We start from the raw sequence: 19435 nt of genomic DNA, 5'->3' as shown, positions 1-19435 counted from the left end.
TTCTTGGATCTATGGCACTGATTCATGACAAAAGTGTCCCCTGATTCAGTACCAATTTAACTTTAGAAGGTCTTTGTCATGAAATTCAGACAAAAGTTTTATGAAAGTGCAAGTAGAATACATTCTCCCATTTGCCTGTGTAAAGAGCCCTAATATATTAATCCTACTTTTTCCAGTATGAATTATTCTGTTATTGTAATAAGTCCACTTATTTGTAATTTATCAGCCTCCATCAAGCATCCTATTCTCCAGTCTTCTGGTCTATTAGGTATCTGTTGTATATTTTGTCCAAAATTCCCCATTTTTTTTAGTTCAAGTATTTCAGAACTCAAAGGCAAAAATGACAAAATCCTGAGGTTTTCTGAAACTACTTTCTTTAAAGTAACTAATTAATTCTAATGAAACTAATTAATTCTAATTAAACATTAGAATGGGCCTTATGAAATGCACAGATCTTCAAGATGCCCATTTTGTAAGGCAATTTGACAGAAACTTTTCCTAATAAAGAAAAGCAAACAACGAATTAATTCTCAGTCTGTCAACAATTCTGTTTTTCCTTTGAGGATCCCACACACTAGTCACAAGGTTTCATTCACTCTCTAAGTGGACTTTCTTCCTGTGATGGACAGCTGTAGTCCTTAATTGTTTTGAGCTCTCTTGGAATGGACTTCTCAAAGTTTTCTTGTGGGGAATATGTGACTAGCACCTGTTTTGAGCCCTGAACACTGTAAGACATTTTGCATTTTCAGAATGTATTAGCAGAGAACACTTTGCTGTACTGCCTGTAGCTATCCTAGGCTTCTTCTTACATCACTGCTTAACTGAATGGCTATGTGGTCATCCAATATTTACTCCTTCTTAAAGTTCCAAATGCCCAAAGAATGTTCAAAAATAACCAGCTTCATGTATTTCCACTTCCATTTATCAAATTGGACAAAAAAAAGTAGCTTGGGGATAATCACACTCTATTGCTTCATTATATGTGTTCAAAGTCATTTTAACAACAAGAGCATGAAAGGGCATATTAATATGCTTACCCCATCCAAGGCACAAAAAACGTTTCCTTATAAGCCGGGTCCTAATTTTTCCAGTCACAGCCATATAGGACTGCCACGCCTCAGTTAAAACCCAACAGAACGAAGCCAGGAAGAAAAAGTGCAAAAATGCAGTGGTGGTTGTACAGATGCTCTGTGGAAACAGAAAAGACTCACACTGAATATAGTGGGGGGGGGGGATGGGGGGGTGGGGGGTAATCTTGTGTCCTCCAGAGGACTGTTCATCTTCAACTCGTTGCTTTTATTTCAAATATCTACCTCTCCTGTGTGACAGAGTAATTATTTACAGAAATTAGAAACCCTGCAGTCTTTATGCTGCATATGATATGTATGATAGAAAAAAAGATATGTCCTAATTCCATTTGCATGTTCAATTTTTTATGAGGAGAAGCCTGAATGTAAATTAAAACCCAAGGGAGATTACAATTACTACTTTACTTGGAATTTTTTTTTCTTGAAATGTAATTATGGGAATGGTCCCATTCGGTTTAATTTAAGTTGCAGACATCTTGCATAACTCTTTTGGCTACATTCTTGATCCTTCCATTTTATCTGATAATTCTCTGTTATTTTATCTGGGTTGATGTTAAGATTACAACCCAACAGCCATCCAAAAGGAAAAATTGCTTTTATACAAGTGTGATATTCAAGGTAGAAAAGTATAAAATGAGATTTGGCTAATAGCCTAGTGCAAAAATAACATAAGTATTTTTAAGTACTTAATACATTGTTCTTTATTATTGCATTACAATGTGTTGTATGTAATCAAATCATTTTGAAAAGTTAATCGAGTCACTGGCAGTACACAGCCATGATTTCATAGATATTTCACTTTACACAAGTTAATCATTCTGAATGTGCCAACCATTAGTTACTCGTGACTCATCTGCGAAGGTGAGCAGCTGAATTTTGGTAGAAGCTGCTCCTTATTTCACTACTAGTATAATGTCTTTGTGTAAATCTTGTTAAAATGCAAGTCTTCATAAATCAGAATCAGTAACTAAACTAAATTTAGTAACTAACTAAACTTCCTCTGTCAGTCTGTCTTGCTATTCCCCAAAACTGAAAAGAGCAAAACACAGAACTAGAAAAACAATCATAAAAAAACCTCATTAACAGAGAAATAAAAATACAACTCTCATCTTCCCACCTCCACCCAATACACTGTTAAAGCCAAATGTCTTTTAAATTTTTGGCCCAAATTATTCCTATTATTTGTTTATTCTCTTGAAATTCACCAGATGTTAATTCATCTTTTCAGTTCTTTTAATCCTATAAAAAGAACTTCACCATGCTTATCTCTCCAGGTTGTTTTAAATGTTGAGAGATAATGTACAGAAGCTGAGTAGCACCATGCTAGGCATATAGCAAGTCATCAACTGATTATGACCATAGTCATCATTATTTTAAAAACAGTACTAAAGTGTTACCAGTTGGTTTTCAGCATGTGATTCCTTATTTCATGTAGCACTTAAAAATCCTAGGTTACTTATGTTTATCCTCACAAAGATGACAATTCTCAGTATGATAAAGTCATGGATTTCTAGAACCCTTTCCTCATACCTTTACTCCTATTTCAGGCATAATGTAGTCACTTGAACCAACTGTGATTCCTTCTATACTTGAGACATTGAGACTTTTCTTCCAGGTAAGGATTTAAATATCTGCAGGCTGACTACTTTTGTTCACTCCTGATCTACGGTTCCTAATCCCAATCTGAATTTCAAAGATAACTCTTCCATTTAATACCCATAGTTACACTTTCTAATTCACCTGTCATTTCCTTCCACCAGTTGGTCCCATCTCAATTTATGTGCTAGCAAAATTATTCCTTCCCCATTTTAAACTATCAATATAAGGTTGTATAAAACAATGTAAAAATATTGCAATATTAAATGCTAAGTACTAGATGCACTGAGATTTTATAAGAAATAATAAAATGCTCACTGTGTCAATACAGAGACTTTTAATTTGCTCTTTCTATATTATGTTTGTTGCTTTGGGACTCTCTGTTACACACTTTAATTCTAATACAAATTGAAATGGATGCAATTTGGGGCTACTGACATTTATCTCAATAATTCATGTCTCTCTAGACAAGAATATGGCCACAGTGTGCGTGGAAAATGTGTAGTAACTGGAGAACTAAGACCCATTTTTATTAGCAATCGCATTCTACTATAATGAGATGAATATTCATATATGTCTAGAAACTGTTCTATGAAGGAAAGCTGTCTCAACCCAAAGAATGTATATATATGGAAAAAGTGGTCTAAAGTCACAAAACTAATCTTATTTGAAGAGTACAACAAAATCTATGTTCCTGAAAATAAAGAGAGAGCTAATTTTTCTTCATCATATGAAGAATTACTATAAACTCAGACATTGCACATGAGACACACATGATTTTTCTGATAGATTCGATAAGCTGTCTTTTTAAGATACAACTTTTATAATAGCAATTTTCAAATAAACTATTTTCCACATGTGTCATCTCAGTTTCCACATGAGTAGCCTTTCTAATATTCAGGGTTCAGGATTCCTTGATTTCCTTTTTCCACATAACCTATATCCCACAGTGACCATCTCTTGGATTCCCTCAGTACTAGAGACTTTTACATTTAGAAATCTCACTCTGGTTCTATTTTTCTATAAGCAGATTTATATATTGTCATCTGTTCAATTTTCCTACTACTGGACTCACTGTCATGACCTCTATTCTTACAGCCTCTCCTTATTCACCTGTGTGTCTACTTTTGACTCACACAATAAGTCAGTCTTGACAGCTTGCCATTCCAAACCTGAGACTCACTAGCACCTCAAGTTCATCATCCAATTCTTCTGCTACACCTGCCTTGCCGAATCTCAATTTGGTCCTTTACATGTGCTGAGTGTGGTTGACAAATATTACAAAACTTGAAAAGGTATTTAAATTGGCAAACTGAGCACCGTTCATACCTGTCACCCTCATGTATATTATTCACCCCAAATCCTCAGGGATAATAGAAAAGATTTCATAAAATTAAAGAAAAGAAGTATAAACTGTGGTAGAGTAGAGATTGTGAGAAATATCTAAAAAACGAGCAGATGATGGCAGACAGAAGGATACCCCAGCTCAAAGCTACACATAAGGAGCAGAGATGAAGACATGGAAATAGGGGAGTAAGATACACAGATGACACACAGTTCTAACATCTGTTTGAAACTACGTTCAGAAGGAAAAAATAGAGAAAATTTCAAGGAAAGGCAGCATTTAAAGAAATATTATGGAAAAACTTCTCAGAACTTCAAAGATCCTCTGGTCTAAAGGATAAATTGAAGATAAAACACACACACACACACCCCTAGTTACAGTGTGATGAAATTTGTGAAGATCAACGATAAAGAGAAAATCTTAAAAAGGTGTCAGAGTCAAAAGAAAAATTACTTACAAAGAAATAATCAAGTTGGCATCAGACTCCTTGTGAACAACCCAGGATACAAGAAGACAAGTAGAATAATACCTTCAGCATTATAAGGGAAAATAACTTTGAAGATAGATTTCTACACCCAGCAAAACTATTATTCAAGTGAGAGGCAGAAATAAATATATTTTTATAATTAAAGGAACCTTGAAGTTTACTACTTCAGGATTCTCTCTGAGAGAACTGGTAGACAACATAAGCCAATAATAAGAAGAATCCAGGAAGAGGGAATAGGATAAAAGAAGTAATGGGCAGCAAAGAGAGTGATGAAATACATTAAGTCTAAAAAAAATGTTTATTTAAAAGCTTAAATATATTTTAATTTTAAAAATATGGCCACGTGTATATAAAATTCAAAATGATAGTAATGAGGGTGGGTTAAAAGGTGAGAGAAATAAAAGTTGCAAGGAATTGGGGGAAAATGAAAGTATGCTAAGCCTTTTTTTGTTCTCAGGAATATTAGAGATACTAATTGACTTGAGATGTAAGAAAAATACGCTTGAACATGTATGTTAACAATGTTAAGGTAACCACAAAGAGGTACAAACAAATAATATATTTATAAAATAGTAGAGGAAAAATAGAAGAAAAAAATTATCAGCCTAATAAAAGGCAGGAAAAAGAACAAAAACAAACTAGAAAATATGATAAATAAAAAAAATAACAAAAATAGTTGCAAACATATATGAAATTATAGAAATGGGAAGGTTTTAAATTCATTAGCTAAAAGTTATGGACTTTTTTAAAAATTTTATTTCAGAAGGAGAACGTTTGAGTAGGGTAGAGGGGCAGGGGCAGGGAGAGAGAATCTTAAGCAGGCTCCACACCCAGCACAGAGCCCGATGTAGGGTTCAATCCCACAATCCTGGGATCATGACCTGAGCCAAAATCAAGACTCAAACACTGAACTGACTGATATACCCAGGCACCCAAAAGTTAAGAACTTTCATATTGGATAAAAAAAAATCAAAATCTAGTAATTTATTTACAAGAGACATAGCTCAAACCTGATGACACAGGAAGACTGGGAATAAAGAGATAAAAAGAGCTATATTAAGCAAATGCTAATATGCAAAAATCAGATGTCACAATGTTAATATTGAAAAAAAGCATTAAAAGAGATGAAGGACTTTTCATGCTGATAAAAGGAGTAGGTGATAAAGAAGTTTCCAAAGAACACATCTCTGTGAAACTAATAAGAATTTTTCAAAGTGTGTGAAACAAAAACAGAGAAAACTACAAGAAAAACTGTGAAACTAGGTTTATAATGAAAGACAACATACAGCTTTCATAAAGTCACAGGAAATTTGGGCTCTTTCCATAATTTGGCTATTGTTGATTAATGCTGTTATAAATATCAGGGTGCATGTATCCCTTCAAATTAGTATTTTTGTATCATTTGGGTAAAAGCCTTGTAGCACAATTCCTGGATCCCAAATGCCCATCATATGATTAATGGAAAGATGTGGGGTACACACACACACACACACACACACCCCGTGGAATAGTATCCAGCCATAAAAAAGAATGAAATCTTGCCATTTTCAAGGACATGGATGGAACTAGAGAGTATTATGCTAATCGAAATAAGTCAGTCAGAGAAAGACAAATACCATGTGATTTCACAAATATGTGGAATTTAAGAAACAGAACAAACTTGGTGGTGGAGGAAGAGAGGCAAACCAAGAAATAGACTCTTAACTCTAGAGAACAAACTGATAGTTACCAGGTGGGAGGTGGGATGATGGGCTAAACAGGTGATGAGGATTAAGGAGGGCACTGTTGTGATAAGCCCTGGGTGTTGTATGGAAGCAATGAATCACTAAATTCTACACCTGAAACTATTACACTGTATGTTAACTAACTGGAATTTAAATAAATAAATAAATAAATAAATAAATAAATAAATAAATGAATAAATAGTGACAGTTATATACAGATACACAGAGTCACAGGAAAAGTGGAGAAAATAACATGGAATATTATAATAACAATAAAAGTGATTAATCTTTCTTTGATTAATTACTATATGTAAGAAACAGAGCATGTGCAGCTCTTTAACATACAAAATACAGAAGTTAACTACTCCTAAGAAAGTAAAATAAAATAAATTTGAGGAAGTTTATTGCAGGGCACTTTTTGCAAACAGCAATATGATAAAATTATAAATCAAAAACTAAAAATTATAATCCTGTACCTCTTGGGGTAAAAGCTTTTAAATAGTTCATGAATTAAAGAGAAATTAAAATATAAATTATAAACTATTTAGAACTGAAAAACTAGGCAATATATATTTACATCAAAATTTGTGAAATTTTGCTATGATAGTACTCAGGATTATTAAAGCCTTACATAGAAAAATAATAGAAAATGAAAATTAATAGGCTACTTAAAGAAATCAGAAGAAATGTAATACAGACAAAACCAGAAATAAAGTGTAAATAAAACATACAATAAAGTTAACCTAACCTAAATAACCTGAAGTTAATAAAACGGAGGATAATTTAAAAGGCCAATAAAATAGGTAAACCTTTGGCAATTGTGACCTTTTTAAAAGATGGAGAGGAGACAAATAACATTAGAAATCAAAAAAGTTATTAAAAGTATCATAGAAGAATAGTATGTACTATGTACACATGAAATTGAAACCTACATAAAACGGACATTCTTCTAGAAAAACAATCAAAATTGGCATGAGAGATAAAAAATAATTTTGGATAAAATTAAAAGGTAATAAAGGAAATAATCCTCCAAAAATGACAAAAACTTCAGAAAGATTTACAAGCAAATTCTCCCAATCTTAAGGAATATATAATCACCAGTTAATAAGACATTTCCAGGAAAAAGAAAAATACTAAAAGATTGACTCATTTTATAAGGTTAGCATAACACTGACACCAAAAAGAACAAGAAAACTGTAAGCCACTTTAATTTATCTACATAAATGAGGAAGTATTAAGTAAAAGATCAAACCCAGAAGTATAGTAAAAGCGTAATAAATCATTATCAAGTAAGAGTATGTCCAGTAATGCAGAATGATTTTACATTAAAAGTGACCTCCATATAATGTATTTATTATATTAGCAGATTAAAGAAAAAAATGTGATCATATCAAAATATGGGAGAGAACTTGTTAAAATTCAAAACCCAACTGTCATTAAAAAATCTTTATTGCAAATTATGAATAGAGAACATTCTTAATAAAGATTATCTCTCCAAAATTTATGACAAAAACCATATTTAACAGTGAAATATTAGAAGAATCCCCATCAATTATGAATAAAAAAAAGTAGGTCCACCATGACCTCTACTATTCTAAGTTGCACAGATGGTCCTCACCAAAACAATACAAGAAAAAGCAATAGGAAAGGAAAAGACAATACTGTCATCATTGTAGAAATATATCTCCTTACTGAAAACAAAAATACTTATTCAAAGGAATACATGCACCCTGATGTTTATAGTAGCATTATCTATAATAGCCAAATTATGGGAACAGCCAAATATCCATTTACTAATGAATGGATAAAGAAGATGTGGTATATATACATTAGACACATAATGGAATATTAGCCATAAAGAAGAACGAAATCTTGGCATTTGCAAAGATATGGATGGAGCTAGAGAGTAATATACTAAGTGAAATAAATCAGTCAAAGAAAGCCAAATCCCATATGATTTCACTCATATCTGGAATTTAAGAAACAAAACAAATGATCTTAGGGGAAAAAAGAGAGAAACGCAAACCAAAAAACAGACTCTAAGCTATAGAGAACAAGGTGATGGTTACCAGAGGGGAAGTGGGTGGGGAGATGGGTTAAATAGGTGATAGGAATTAAGTAATGCACTTGTGATGAGCACTGGGTGTTGTATGTAAGTGTTGAATCACTAAGCTGTACACCTGAAACTAATACTCCTTGTATGTTAACTGGAATTTAAGTGAAAACTAAAAAAATAAAAAGAAATATATCTCCTTATTAGGAAACCCAAGAGGATCTATTTTTAAACTATTAGAAATAATAAGAAGAACCAAAAAAGTAGCTAGATACAAGGTAAATATAGAATAATTACATTTCCTGTACACTGAGATCAATATACAAAATTAATTTTTCTATACATTAACAATATCCATTGGAAAATGTAATACAAAATTCTAATTAATTATGACAGCTTTACCTCTCCTCCCTCTCAAACCATGCTAGAATGACCACGTGTTTAAGCCACAGGATAAAGAATACACACTAGACAACAGTGAATTCAAGATGTTCGCAAATTCAGATGTTGAGGGAAGATGGCATAACTGACTTACAGTGGCAGAGAATGTTGTAGCCTAAGTGCTTACAGAGTGTGGGAGGTGGTGAAGGAAATATTGATAGTAATGGGCCCAATTCACTCTGCAGGCCTTCAAAAGGTTATAATATTTGGAAACAGAAGGAGGACCCAGGTTTGCATGGGGCTGAAAAAGAGAGAGGTTGGTTGAAAAATCTATATACAAAATAGCTGAAATTCTGTGTTTCCTCCCCAACTTAATGCAGTCCAGCACTGTCACAGGGAGGTTAAGTCTCTGGAAAATTGAATGTGTTGGGTTCAGAACATAAGCATCAGTCTCATTAACAGGTAGGTGTACAAGGCAGATACAAGTGTAAATATTAAACAGTAAGCACTCTCCTCTCATTTTTCCCTTACTTCTGCTCCCAGAATGCCAAGTCAGAGATTAACATTCACCCCCAGAGAGGGGGAGGAATCTTCATTGCTGGCTCATCCAAGAGGAGCACACTGTGAAATCTAAGTTTCTTTCTCCTTTCTTTCCTTCTTTCCTCCCTCCCAACTTTCCTTCCTTCCTTCCTTCCTTCCTTCCTTCCTTCCTTCCTTCCTTCCTTCCTTCCTTCCTTCCTTCCTTCCTTCCTTCCTTCCTTTTATCAGGGTGAAATCTACCTTTCAATAAGTCCATCTGTCTATATAGAACTTCAAGTCACTTTTTAGGGCCTTGCTTTTATATATGAACACACAGATAATTGAGAAAATCTTCCAACATGGAAAAAAAAAAAGGTCAAGAAAAGAAAAAATAGGGTACTAAGGAGAGACAATAGAGGTAACAGAAAAATAAAAATTTCAAAGAAGTCTAAGTTCTTCAGAAACTGAGAAAAGAAATTGCACCTATAAAACAAAATCACTAGGGAAAGATTATCAGATAAAAGAATAGGTCCTATTTGTAATGACAATATAAACTATAAAACAACTCAAAAACATTTAACAAATATGTGCAAGAGCTTCATGTAGGTAATTATAACATTTAATTAAAGATACAAAACAAGACATAAGTAAATGGAAAATATATTATGGACATGAATTGGAGACTCAATGTCATATAAATGTTATTCTTTCCCAAAATGCAGTTCCCATCAGATCTTAATTTTATTTATTTATTTATTTATTTATTTATCAAAATAAGTCAACTCTAAGTCATAGAGAAAAACCAAATACAAAGAAATAGTCCAAAAAGTCTAAAATTAAGAAAGAAGCATAGAGGGTTTTCCTAATGATATAAAACAGAATAATATGTAGTCAGATGATTACTATCCCTGTTTTGCACATGAAGGTTTGGAGAGACTAAGTAACTTGTCCAATCTCTCATTATTGATCAGTGAGGAGGAGGAGTTAAAACATGGTTTCCACCTCCAGGTCTTGTGTACTTCCTTAACCACCTCACTCTGCTTTCTAACAATATTTTTTGCACACCCATAGTCTAATCTTCAAAATCATTTTTATCCCCTCATTTTCCTCCTTAGTCTAAAATCAGATAACCTTGCCTTCAACATTACTGATGAGGTACAGGCTACCCATGTTGTTGAGATCTTCATATTCCCTGTGCTCCTTACTTTGAAATTTCTCCCTTAATTTCATCTATTCCTTTCTCCTTTCCAAAGTAGAACCCTCCCCTTCCAGGAGATGGTATAAGAGAACCGAGACAGGTCCCCGGAGTCACACTGTGGGTTCATACCCTCACGGCTGCATTTACTGTTTGTTACTTAAAATCTCCTTGCCTCTCTCTCCTCATTATAAAAATGAGCATAATAATAGCATCTACCTCATAAGGCTGTTGTAAAGATTAAAGGTCATTATACATATAAGCTTGATACATAGCAAACACTCTTGATCCTGTATTTGGTCAACTGTATACTCTCCTCCTTTAGTTAGTTCCCATGTTCCTATATACATAATCTCTTAGCCTACAAATCTGTTGAAATCTATCTTTATCCACTCACGCACCCAACCAACCAATCAGCCTTCTTTTATTGGTTTATTCACACTGGTTCTCATTGGGTTGTTCTTTTTCTTTCCAATCATGGTCAAATTTCTTGAAGGGCTAAGCTAACCATCAACTTCTTTACTACCAACGTACATATTTTTTGTCTATCTAGCATCTCCCCTAAATTTCTTTCTTACAGGAATCACCCATGGCTTTCTAATTTCCAAGTCTAATAAATAGAAGTTTCTTAGTTTGCCCCAAATACTTTGGACCTTAACATTCTCACATATGTTATGAGATTTTTCCTCTATGATATTTAAAGATTTCCCTAGCTCTAAAATTCTACAATATCATGAATACTATCTAATTAAAAGTCTAACTGAGCTATTCATGTCTTCTAGAATTAATTCTGGCAACTTATATTTTCCCAGAAAATTACCCATTTCATTTATATTTTCCAATGTCTTACTATATAGTTGTATATAATGTTCTCATAAATTTTAATACTATTTTTTACTTCTAAGTTTGCTTATCTATGTTTCCTACTTCTTATTTAGTTTATCAAAGACATCTGTTTTACTAATTTATTTCAAATCTTAATGATTCCTTAAGTCCAACTACAAAAATATTATTACATTATTACTGGGATGAACCTTTTAAAGTGTAAAATATAACTATTCTTTTCATTTGGCAGACTTTCAAGGATTCTAAGAACAAAATACTATGTTTACCTTATTCCCAACCTTCAAATAAATCAGAGCGTTAGTATTTAAAAATAACCAATCGTAGGCAACAATTATGTAAATATTTCAAAAAACAAAAGAGAAAATGCTTTTGATGAGATATATATTAAAAAATTCCATGGAATATAAAATGCAGAAAAGCTTGCTTTTACTAGAAATATGGAAAACAGAATTTTGAGATGAAGCACTTAAGGAGAATATTTAGAAACTCTCAAACAGTATCAATATCTGCATACTTTAATTACAGTATTTATGGAGAAATCAAGAATTACCAAAATTACTGCAACATTTAACAATCTTAGACAAACAAATCATTCTTCCATATGAAGCAATTCTTATTTGAATTATTTAGATAATTTTCTCCACTCACACACTAATTTGTCTAGAATAAATAACCAGACAAAATGATGACTATAGTGAACACTACTGTATGACATATGTGAAAGTTGAGAGTAAATCTTGAGTTCTCATCATAAAGAGAAATATTTTTTCTTGTTTCCTTTCTTTTCTTTTTATTGTATCTATATGAGCAGATGGATGTTGGCTGAACCTGTTGTAATCCACTTCACAAAATATGTAAACCAATTATGCTGAATGGCTTAAATTTATACAGTGATGTATGTTATTTATTAATAAAACTGGAAAAAGTAAATTATAAATACATATGCCTTGCTATTTATATTGAATAAAACATGTACAATATCCAAAGAATAAAAATCTGAGATGTACCTGTAACTCCTTACATGTGAATGATGCCATGGGAAGAAACTCTGGTGTATCACCACAGTGATTTCAAAGACAGTTTTTAAAAATTTTTTTTAACGTTTATTTAGTTTTGAGACAGAGAGAGACAGAGCATGAACAGGGGAGGGGCAGAGAGAGAGGGAGACACAGAATCGGAAGCAGGCTCCAGGCTCTGAGCCATCAGCCCAGAGCTCGACGCAGGGCTCAAACTCACGGACCGCGAGATCGTGACTGAGCTGAAGTCGGACGCTTAACCGACTGAGCCACCCAGGCGCCCCTCAAAGACAGTTTTTTAAAGGCTGCACTAATAACTGCCTATTCACATTTTTCAAAAAAAGTGGTTTTTATAGGCTTAAAATAAAATTACTGTAAGAGTGAAGTAAGGTAACAGGTAAAAATTGCTTGCACAAAGATCACATATAACTTCACATCTAGTAAGCACTCAATAAAAAATACTGTTAATAATAAGGTCATAATTAAAAGCTTAGTCAAATACATGGGTTGATTTTTATTTGGCAAAACAAACATAACTGAAAATGTTTGAGATTATGTTTTAAAGGAAGACAAAAAAACTAACTTATCAAGTTACTACTCTGCCTTAAACATCAATTTTGCAACAGTGCTTCAAGGTAAATATTTTATAAATTAGGAAAAGAAGCTCAGAGAGATTAAATAACTTAACTGAAGATACACAGGAAGCAAATGAAGCAGCATGCCCTCTTTCCATTACAACATGTTGTTCTTTGCTGTGAACGGCCCTGATTTTGCTGATGTTTATATTTATATGGTTATACTATACTATATACTATATATATAGTATAATTTCAAGCCAGTGCAAATCTTTTTGAAATAGCCATATATAGATGGTAATAAATAGATGTTATTATATAGAAACAAAAACCATATTAAATTATTAGTCTTTTTTTTTTCCCAAATCACCACCAACAGAAGAATGTACCATTTAAAAGCATAGTTTTGGTTACATGGATTCCATCAACACATGTGCAAGTGTACTTTGAGGTTATGTGGATAGAACACCTCAATCCCAATGAGATGGATCGTTAAAACCAGTGTGCATTGTGACCATAAGCTCCATCATTTCATAAAATTAAATTAAAGGTTTTATTATATTAAGACTTTAATCAGAGCTTTCTGCTAATGTCACTTCATTCAACCCCCTTCATCCCCTAGCTGCTGTGACATGCTAGATCAACAGCAATGTCATTTGTAGACAACTGACAAATATCTCTCGTAGACCCCGATATTTAGCCTGTAAATTTTTCCTCTTGGATATAATGCAAAATATAGATAGAAGAAATATGATAGGCTTTAGTTTAATCTTGAAAACTCTTGGTTTTTCATTAAAAAGTTGCAATATTTGCTCAAAAACTGTGGCACAAAACTATGATAAGGAAACATTATTATCTCTCTGAGCCACCTTTCTTTTTTTTAAAAAAAAATTGAAAAACAGAATTGCTAATATAAAGTCATGTATGATATGAAATAGTTAATAAATGAAGAAACACAAATAGTTGCTAAATGGGAGTACCTCAAACAATAACAATCCTTATTTGCTAGTACTATTAAAAAGAAAGAAATGCTAGATAGAAGTCAATAGAGATAAAAATCTGTTTCACAGATGTCAAAAATATGTATCTTGCAGAAAACATGTTCATATTTTGAAGACCTTGGAAAGTTTGTCACACATAACAGGAAAATCTGAGTCTTTGAAATGTGTCCTTTGGGAATCCAAACATTTGTACATCGTACACAGCAGATGCTTCATTATACACTGTTATCTCCAGGCTTAGAAAATAACAATTTTATTCAAAATGAAATATAATTAAGGCACTTGCTAAATAAGGCCAAGAGTTCAACTAAAGCTTTACTAATAATTTAGAAACTCTAAAATGTATTATAAGCTTTAAGATACCTCTAGGAACTGATTTACACTGTGTTCTATAACTGAAGAGAAAATCAAGTGTCAGTGGACTTATATCCTCTGGTGTAATTAAGCACCATATATAGTCACTCAGAAAGGAAGAATAGCAATGGAAACATTAAGTTGCCTTAAACTTGTATGACGCAGAACAAACAAAACTCTGTAGCTCTGTTGCTGGGGTTTCTAGACAAAATATTTCTTTGAGGAATTGAAAGGCAAAGGGAAGTTAATGCTTTAATATCAAGAAGACATTTGATTATTCTATTTATCAAGTTTAATCAACAGTTAGACTTGGTGTCACAAGATTATTTCAATGAAATGAAAACAGTTTTTGATTCAGAGGCAGCATATTATGAAAAGGTCCTAGACTTTAGAAGCAGGCTAGTATTTCTCAACCATGGTTGCACAGTGGTATCACCTGGGGAGCTCTAAAAAATGTGTATCTATTAGAGTTCTCCCCTAAGATCTGATCTGTTCATCAGTCTAGGGTGGAGTTTGAGCATTAGAATTGCTAAAGCTCTCCAGGTGATTCTAATGTGCAGTCAGGATTCACAGTCAGCAATTTGAACCATCACAGACTGACTCCTTGCAATGGAAGTTACCAAATGTGTGACCTTACACAAATTATTTACTTCTCACAGCCTTGAAGCCTTTCATCTGTCCGATAAGAATGAAAGTACTACATAGGATTACCTTAAAATTACATATAATAAATGTAAAGCGATTAATTCTCACTAGGCTCTAAAAAGTATTAAACAATAATGACTATTTATGCAAATTTTCAACCCATTATAGTAACTTATCTAGTCTTAGCTAGTTCCTAAAATTCTGGAAAGAGCAATGAAAATGGAGCCCTCTGCTATGCATTCATATTTTAATTTAGAATGTCATTAGAACTGGTAGACTTCTTTATAGAATCTGCTATGGAAAAAGAATCAAATAGCTACCGATGAACAGTGCAGGGGGTGGAACGGAGCAAAAACAGAGTAATGCTGGCCTTGATGTTATTCTGGTAGAAGGCAGATTATCATCTGATCCTATCCTCTGGATTTCTCCAGATACCTGAGGAGAAATACCTAATGTTGAACAACCACAACAGTTGAATTGTGCTAGATGTGATCACTGGGCCAGAGTTACAGGATGCTGGACATGATAATTTAGGATCTCAAAGAACTTCTACTCCAAAACAAAAATGTAAATCCTGAGATTGAATAGTTCCATTTGTGCTTACCTTTCAAATCCCTAATTGCTTATCTCTGAGCCACGCAACCCCAGATATTTCAAACCCAGCACATTTAAATGAACTTTTCACCTTCTCTCTTAAGCTAGCTTCTCATTTTGTGTATTGACTCCACCGACCTCTCTATTTTCTTGGCCCTAGATGGGGCCTTCACTCACTCCGTCATGAGCTATTAGTGACAGAGGGAGATTTCTGTGAAGAGACCACCCTTCTATTGGTCCTACCTCCTTTGGCAAGAATCAAGTGAAGCTCCTGAGCTAAGTATGGCAAGATGTTACCACTATCTCCCCTCTACAATGAAAGAAAGATCTTAGAATATATCTGGCATATACAAATAATAAATATGAGTCATAGTCATAAGTATTTTTATAATCATTACAAAAGGATATGGGTACAAGATTTACTTTTACAATGAGAAATACTAAAGTATGTTTAAATGTTAAGAGTCAAGTAAAGAAAGTATGAATCAGGAGAGAGAACCAATTGCATCAAGTACAGAAGATATCTGATAAAAATAAAACCTGAAGCACATGAGAAGAACTGGCCTTTGATAAGAAGAAAGTCCTCTCTTGACTTAACACATGTAGGAAGTAACAAATATTAGGTGAAAATGTAGATAAGGTAGCATACTTTGTGGTGGGAAGGTAACATGATGGCTACCAAATTCTCTTTGGAATAGGAGTTGAGTCCATTGTTAAAGTTAAAAATGTTGGAGGGCAATCAGTGGTTTGGGTACATTTAAACACACAGGAAATTCTTTTTGTTGAGAATTGGAAAACCTGGTAACATGGAATTTCCAGGCAGCACTGAAGGGTCCATTGAGCTGAGTAATCATGCATACTAACAGCTCAAAACCAGAGACCTATAGTACAAACCTCCATCCACCTCGGAAATCACAAATTCTAGTCCCATGAAAAAAATAAAGAAGTACTGGTTTTGCTATTTTTCTGTGAGGGGTTTTCTCTGGGTTCTTGTTGTAATGGATATCTAGTATATGGTTCTATTTTCTTCCCCCTTTGACTACTCATGACACACTCTGCCTAAGAAGACAAACCCACTCTATGGAAACAATGGAAGCTACTCCAAAAACAAATCAAGATTTCAGTCCATTGGTTGGGAAATGCTGAAATCACATTGTAGCAAATCCCTTATTCTGAAGCAAGACTGAAGAAGTGTCTCAAACTGCTACCTACCTTTTAATAAACAATTACCTTTGAAAGTTTAGAACCCTGCCAGGCTAGATGCTCAGTTTCTCAGCAGGTGGGACAGATGACTGTGGTGAGAACACTATAATCCAGATTGGACAAAAATGACAGATGGCAAAACAAACTATTTCTAGTATCATTACTTTTACAAGCAATTCCTATAAATACCTTTTTGGAAAACATTTATTGGAAAAGAACAGCTTAGTCCAGTCAAATGCAACGTGATCTTTTTTCTTTACCATGTCTTAACAGGTATTGCCACTGAGGAATTTAGGGTCAAAATATTTACTGAGTACCCAGTGTATGAAAAATTCCTGTATGAATCAAATTTTAAACATTTTACACAAAAACATAAAAATTATATAAGCACAAAAACACATTTGTAAGCAATTATGACATATGAATGTGTTTAAAATGGATTACTGGAATGAGTAAAGTCAAGAAGATAAGGATATTTTAAACTCTGACTTTATTTTTAATAAAAGATTCCTGAAATTTATTTTATCAATATAAAATAGAACTAAATTTTATTAGTATAATTCACTTTTAAATCCAGAGTCTAATTGAGACCTCAAACTTTGTTTAGAAACGGTGACAGCTGGGGGCGCCTGGGTGGCGCAGTCGGTTAAGCGTCCAACTTCAGCCAGGTCACGATCTCGCGGTCCGTGAGTTCGAGCCCCGCGTCAGGCTCTGGGCTGATGGCTCGGAGCCTGGAGCCTGTTTCCGATTCTGTGTCTCCCTTTCTCTCTGCCCCTCCCCCGTTCATGCTCTGTCTCTCTCTGTCCCAAAAATAAAAAATAAAAAACGTTGAAAAAAAAAAAAAAAAAAAAAAAGAAACGGTGACAGCTGGATCACATGGTTTCTTGGTTGATCCCAAGCTTTATTATTAAGCTCCTTTGGTTTAGTACAACATGTCATGCTTTATACCATTTCCTCTTATCATACGTAAAATTTTTATTACAACCAAAACAGAAAAAAGTGTCAAGAGGAAAATAGAAGCAAAATCCCAAAGACCATTATGTCCAAAATAGATTTTACCAAATATTTTAAGTATAGTCTTCTATTCTTATATCATGACTTTAAATTATACAGTTTAAAGTAATGTGGATGAGCTGAGAAACTCCCTCCATTCTTACCCACAAGCATAACAGTAGTGTAGAGAGAGAAAGAAAGATCCAGGCCCAAGGTTGACGGGGAGAGGGTGAGGAGGGGTGGAGAAGAAGTTGAAATGTGTTCCCAGGCTTCTCTAGAGAGCTATAATTTCATTCTCCTCATTTTAAGAGGGTGAAAACTGTTCCTCTCACCCCACCTCCAACCTTGCCTCTTTCTATTTTTCTCCATACATTTTTGCCTTCTGAGGAGAGGCGTGGCAGTAGTCAAAGTTAGTATTGGAGCAAGAAAAAGAGAAGAAAGAGAATCCAATTACATCCAGCAACCTGTCCTCCTACTTTGACCACAGTGTCTTAATGCCAGGATTCCGCAAGGAAGAGAGCTTTGTTAAGAATTGACTTGATTCAAATGAACCAAATACAGTACTTTATAAACAACTGAATCATTTCAAATCAAGCTAATATTATATAAATAATATCCGTCTTTTCCAAGCACCTACTTATTTATATCATTCAGTTCAATATGAATATGCCAAATGTATATTTGTAAAAGGAATCAGATTATGATTCATGTTCAGTTCTCAATTACAGCCTCTCAATGCATGAAATACTCTCTTGTAGTAAATGAAGCACTTTGAGAGGAGTACACATTCTTTCAGGTTTCTAGGATCCCATTTAATGCATGACTATAGCACATAATGATTGTATCTCAGAATAATACATCTTTTTTTTCCTCCATGAATTCAAAATCACTTTCTCTTATATTATCCTATTATCTGTTGGAAATTCCTACTCTTATGCTTATTTCATAGATTAAAGTTGGTTAGGGTCAGGTTTGTTTTCCTTTTTTAAGTCTAGTGGAATACCTAGCATGCAAATTTTATCCTGTAAATATTTGTTGGATGAAAAAATTAAGAAAATAGCTCTGTTAGTAATAATTTCAAAGGAGGTTTTGATCTGAATATACATGCTATTGCTTCATGTAATTAAGTATGAGAAATTCTTCATCATTGCTGTAGAGACGCCTAGATTGCTCAATACTCGCTCGCTCCTTGCCCACAGAACACAACCTTAAAAAAAAAGTAATATCTGGGCACGTGGGGACCCAGAATAAAAACTGAATTTCCCATCCTTTCTTTTAAGGTCATATGATTAAATTATTACCAAGAGAAGATTAACAAGAATAGTATGGAAAACTTTGAAAAGTGTCTTTTTCATGTTTCCCTTTTTCCTGTTTGTTATGAGATGGAACGTTTACATGATGGCTGGAGCTGGAACAGCCATCTCAGACATGAGGTGGAAACTGCAAGTTTAGTTCAGCAGAAAAAAAGTCAGGGTCCCTAATGACCAGGGAGCTGCCTACACTTAGGTGAGCAAGAAATAAGATTTTACCATTTTTAAAATCTTGTTGGGGCACCTGGTTGGCTCAGTTGGTTGAGTGTCTGACTTTGTCTTAGGTCATGATCTTGTGCTTCGTGGGTTCGAGCCCCATGTCAGGCTCTGTGCAGACAGCTCAGAGCCTGGAGCCTGCTTCAGATTCTGTGTTTCTGTGTCCCCCCCCCCCCCCCGCTCTTTCCCTCCCTTGCTCACACTCTGTCTCTCTCTCTCTCTCTCTCTCTCTCAAGACAAATAAGCATTAAAAAATTAAAATATTGTTTTTTTTCCATAGTTCAGAGCCAAAAT

At 33.9% G+C, this 19435-nt stretch overlaps 1 protein-coding gene across 5 annotated transcripts in view; it reads right to left on the bottom strand.

Moving 5' to 3' along the window:
• The window catches only part of ADGRB3 (adhesion G protein-coupled receptor B3), a 729921-nt gene that overhangs the window by 68734 nt on the left and 641752 nt on the right, over positions 1-19435 (bottom strand). For all 5 annotated transcript variants that reach the window (XM_058734363.1, XM_058734362.1, XM_058734364.1 and 2 more), the window contains one exon: positions 1038-1188. In XM_058734363.1, the coding sequence (XP_058590346.1) occupies positions 1038-1188 (151 nt within the window). The remainder of the gene's footprint in view (positions 1-1037; positions 1189-19435) is intronic.

Source organism: Neofelis nebulosa, chromosome 6, assembly GCF_028018385.1.
Source record: "Neofelis nebulosa isolate mNeoNeb1 chromosome 6, mNeoNeb1.pri, whole genome shotgun sequence".
In the NCBI taxonomy this organism is placed as follows: Eukaryota; Metazoa; Chordata; class Mammalia; order Carnivora; family Felidae; genus Neofelis; species Neofelis nebulosa.
The sequence above is the reverse complement of the archived record's forward strand: the minus strand, read 5'-3'. Positions and strand labels throughout refer to the sequence as shown.